The sequence below is a fragment of the Penaeus chinensis genome, chromosome 8 (assembly GCF_019202785.1).
Source record: "Penaeus chinensis breed Huanghai No. 1 chromosome 8, ASM1920278v2, whole genome shotgun sequence".
NCBI classification, from domain to species: domain Eukaryota; kingdom Metazoa; phylum Arthropoda; class Malacostraca; order Decapoda; family Penaeidae; genus Penaeus; species Penaeus chinensis.
The window spans coordinates 40,131,150-40,136,149 of record NC_061826.1 but is presented as its reverse complement, the minus strand read 5'-3'; the positions used below and the strand labels follow the sequence as shown (position 1 = coordinate 40,136,149).

Below are 5,000 nucleotides of genomic sequence, written 5' to 3'. Positions count from 1 at the left end.
GTGTCAGACATGTTATTCCAAATGTGTCAGATGTTCAAGTGTTGGAGAGTCGTATCATTCACCCCTATCTTTACTATCAGGGAGCTGTGGATTGTGTTGGTTCTTACAAGTAAGTAGTACACACACACACATATGAAAATACATGCATACACCTACACACCTACACATAAAAATGCATGCACACACCTACACATGAAAACACATACACACACCTACACATGAAAACACATGCACACACCTACACATGAAAACACATACACACACCTACACATGAAAACACATACACACACCTACACATGAAGACACATGCACACACCTACAAACAAAAACACATTCACACCTACAAACAAAAATACCTACATGCACTTTCGCTTATGAATGAACAGATGCAGTCATCCAAACATATCCCCACAACTATGTAAGAAATCACAAATAGATATACTTACATAACATATTCTTTCTATACTATTTCAGGGGTATGCCCATACTCATAGAATGGAAGACATCGGGGAAACCAAAGTTATCAGTGAAATCCATGTTTGATGACCCCCTCCAAGTTGTAGCCTACCTCGGTGCTCTAAACTTTGATGGCAACTACAGGCTGCAGCAACCGGTAAATTTCTTGGGAAGCTTATTTTAGTGAATTTCAGGACTTTGTGATTTTTATTATTTTTACACATAGATAATTCCACAAGTACTTAGATACCAAGTAGTCAATTACTAGTCCTACCTATCTCACCTGTTTTCCAAGATTTTTGGAAAGATTACTATTTATTTTTTATTGCAATTAGCATTTTAATAACATTATGATAATCATAATGTGAATGATAATAATAACAGTTTCTGTATTAACAGCATTAGAAAATAAAATCAAGCAAAATTACATTAAGCCTACTAATTGATTCTTTGTTAGCTGAGCATGTGTGAACCAGTTTGGTATCAGCATAGTAAAAGTGCTTGTACAGGCACCCATGCACTTTTGTGAGTACTCATGCCACATTCCCTCATTCATTCATTCATTCATTCATTCATTCATTCATTCATTCATTCATTCATTCATTCATTCATTCAGTCAGTCAGTCATATTATATTGCATACTTCTAGGTGAGGTGTGCCTTACAGAAAATATTTCACTGTTAATAGATTTAACTAAATGAGTCTAAATAAATTAAACAGTGTAAAATAGTTTTAAGTCTTTTAAGTCACCAATTTTAAAAACTCATTTTCATGTATAAGCACTTTCGTGCAGTTCTTCAAGTAACAGGTACAATTTCTCAATTTCAGATTGAGTCAGCCATGTTAGTTGTGGCATATGAAACAGGTTTACCAGCACATATTCACATCCTTAACAAAAATGACTGTGAACATTATTGGCGAATGTGGTGCACGCGGCTTTCACAGTTCTGGAGCCAGCTGGCGGCTAATCCTGCATGATGTAGAGAAAATCAGAGTTCGTAACTGCAAGTCTCGTCAGATGAATAAAAGTAAATGTGATCATTGTGATAATGGTGTAATGTTTCCAATAGTATTTTTCTAATAGTATTTTTCATGATTTAGTTATTTTAGAATACATGATAGGTGATGAAATGAAATGTAATATTGAATTTTTTCTATCTTTATTTCTTCCCTGTTAGTAACATTCAATAAAATATCTGTTGGATTAAATATATTTTGTACCTGAAAATGTAGGATAAGTAAGCAAGCAAGCAGTGCATGTAAAAAAGGAGGAAAAATTATTGGTGCTCAAGTTTTAAGCTTTCATACATTATTACTTTCTCTTTTTATAAAATGTGATAGTGTAATATTATGGTCATATGAAACATGGAATAATGCAATGCCTGACTGATATAGATATATAACAATCCTCCCTGACCAGACCAAATATATTTATATATATTTTTTTTTCTTTTATTTATGCACATATATACATGCATATACATATAAACATACGTATATATACATATAAATATATGCATATACATATGAATATATATAAATGTAAATGTACTTTTGCATATACATGAAAAATACATATGTGCATACATGTACAGTATCTGGTGCATTTTTATTATTATTAGTATTAGTATAATTTTTTTTTTTTTTTTTTTTTTTTATTATTATTATGTCCTATCAGACCATCATAGTGAATGGTTAATGGTTAAAAGCAAAATAAATGTGCTAGACATCTAAGGTCATGTAGCACTATAGTAAATGGTAGTGAAGAGTGGTTGAGTTAGGGATTAGTTGTCAAAGTTGGGCAAAGGAATTGACGAGTAAATGGGTTAAGGTTGGGTAAGGTAATGTATAGGGGTTAGATCAAGTGAAGGATGTATATGCATTTGAGGAATGAAAACAGGTTGTCAAAGCAGAAAGTGTGAGAAGTTGTGGGAGGGATCACGAAAAATCGGTCCCATTTGGCTGGGCTAAATAGATTATTTAAGAATTTTGTAGAGATGGGGTAGTAGAAGGACGGCGGCATGTGGAAGAGGGAGTAGAGTTGAGGGAGGTAGTGTTATGGGGAGGTGGACAATAAGGTTGTAAGGTAGTAATAATGGAGGATGGGGTAGTTTATGAAGAAGGTTGTGGGGGTATAGTTGTTGAAGTTGAGCATTTTGGGAGTAGAAATGTCTCCTGGGGTGTTGATTAGGGTGGATACTGTACTAGTCGGCATTGAGGAGGGGATATTAGTTGTAGTGTTCAGAGCCGTGGTCAAAGGAGAGCCTGGGGTCAGGGAATCGGGCGAGTTTGAATTGGTGGAGCTATTTGATGAAGAGGCAAGCCTCATTGCCTCTAATAATGGTATGGTTAATGGTTAATGATTATTCATTGTTGGCCATGATAAGCCTGGAGTATGTTGGGGAGAGAAACGGTCCACCCCTCAGGGTCGCTTGAGGGGTAAGGGCTAGACAACTAAAGCAGGGGAATACCGTGCCCATGGCTCCCTCAGGCCGTTCAGGACTGGCACAAAGTCAGCCTTTCATCCTTTCAGCACGGCTCTCACACCTTAGGAAGTGGATAGTAGAAGGGGTTGGTGAAGGGACAGAAAGGAAAAAGTAGGGGGGGAAAAAAAGACCATGCAAAATTTGTTGAGTCGAGGGCTGAGTCCCAAGGTTGGGGAGTTCCCCAGCATTGGGTCCCAGTCTCCGCCTCCTAAGCCCCCCCACTACAACAACGGGCAAGGGATTGGGGGGGACCATCATAGTGAAGTGGGGATTAGTAGAGAGTATCTATTTGTCTGGGAAAGGGAGAGGAACATTGTATGACTGGTTAATGGTTAAAACAAATAAGTTTAAATAGCACTATGATAAAGTATTGTGGCAAAAAGGGTAAAAATGAATTGATGATTAGGATGAAAGGAGGAGAAGAAAAGACCATGTAAAATTAGTTGAGGTGAGGGCTGAGGTCCAGGGTAAGGGCAGTCCCCCACATTGGGCCCTAGTCCCCATCCCCTATTGTGCCCCCATTACAACAGTGAGCAAGGGACTGGGAGGTCATTGTATGAAAAACTCTGCAAAATAGCAAATAGGATGCAGTTAGATGAGATAAAGTAACAGTTGAAGCATCATGGAACGTTCAGAAGAAAGACTGTTGTGACAAAAGGGTCATGTGGGCAGCCAGGTGGGAGTTGGAAAGATAATGGGGATAGAAGAATGTATGGAACACATGGAGAAGGGGAGGATGGGGTGTGTTAGGAGAGGGTAGGATGAAGAGGAGTATGCAGAACTTGAGGAGGAAGAGGATGGATATCAGCAATTACCTTGAGAAAGAAATGAGGGTGTGGGTGGATGAAAGAGGAGTGTTCGATGTTGGGACAAATTAAATATAAATATATTTTTTATCATTACTGTCCTCTAGAAATCCTTTTTTATTGATCATATAATCTTTAGTATTAGTATGATTCCTCATTTGAAGATACTGTAATGTTTTTTTCAATTGCATAAAAATAGATAATTTTGAAAAAGAAAAAGAAATGCATGTGTGACCTTTCCTCCCACCCTTATCTTTCAAACAAGTGCCAGCATATTTTGAAAATTCACCTAATAGACTGTAAAAACTGTATGTATGCATTTTCCAATTCCAGATCACACATTCTTTTATATTTACAAATATCTGACATAACTCAATGATAACCCTGTAGAATGTACATGCTTTAATAGCTAAAATGATGATACTGTTAAGAAAAGAATCCAACGGCTCATTTATATCCTTTATTCTGAGGATACAAACTTATATAAAATATTTTACATCACAAAGCAATATGATCACATAAAAGAATTAAAAAAAAAAACAGTTTAGTGAAAAAAAGTTATGGTAATAACATACAATGTACTGTGAAATTTATTTTTATGGACCTCTGATAATCTCTCTCTAATGATGAAAGGCAATGTTCCTGTAATATAATCATACTTCATAATAATTACTTAGTATGTGTAAATGTTATTATGCAAAAATCAAATTATATTGTAAGTTTGCTGTGTTCTTTGGGCATTTTTTGAATAACATGTATTTTTCATGGAAAAACTCCAGGTTTATATTGGTTAAATATTGCTTCCAGCCTGTTAAGATTAATGTTAAATACTGATTTTCTCAAAAGTAACACTTAATTCTTGCATTACCTTCCTACAATGAGAGAATTGAAAGAGTAAATAACACTTCTCAATAATACTGAAATGTATGTATATATATATGTGTGTGTGTGTGTGTGTGTGTGTGTGTGTGTGTGTGTGTGTGTGTGTGTGTGTGTGTGTGTGTGTGTGTGTGTGTATGTGTGTATGTGTGTATGCGTGTATGTGTGTATGTGTGTATGCGTGTATGCGTGTATGTGTGTATGTGTGTATGTGTATATGTGTGTATGTGTGTATGTATGTATGTATGTATGTATGTATGTATGTATGTATGTATGTAAGTATGTATGTATGTATGTATGTATGTATGTATGTATGTATGTATGTATGAATGAATATATGTGTAAGTGTAAGTGTATGTATGTGTATATGTGT

At 35.7% G+C, this 5,000-nt stretch overlaps 1 protein-coding gene across 2 annotated transcripts in view; it reads left to right on the top strand.

The window, feature by feature from the left end:
• Window positions 1–1,604, top strand: part of LOC125028045 — a 6,095-nt gene extending 4,491 nt beyond the window's left edge. For both annotated transcript variants that reach the window (XM_047617325.1, XM_047617323.1), the window contains exons 3-5: window positions 1–109; window positions 475–613; window positions 1,285–1,604. The exon at window positions 1–109 is cut by the window's left edge and continues 105 nt beyond it. In XM_047617325.1, the coding sequence (XP_047473281.1) occupies window positions 1–109; window positions 475–613; window positions 1,285–1,434 (398 nt within the window). In that variant the 3' untranslated portion in view covers window positions 1,435–1,604. The remainder of the gene's footprint in view (window positions 110–474; window positions 614–1,284) is intronic.
• Window positions 1,605–5,000: the final 3,396 nt, after the last annotated feature.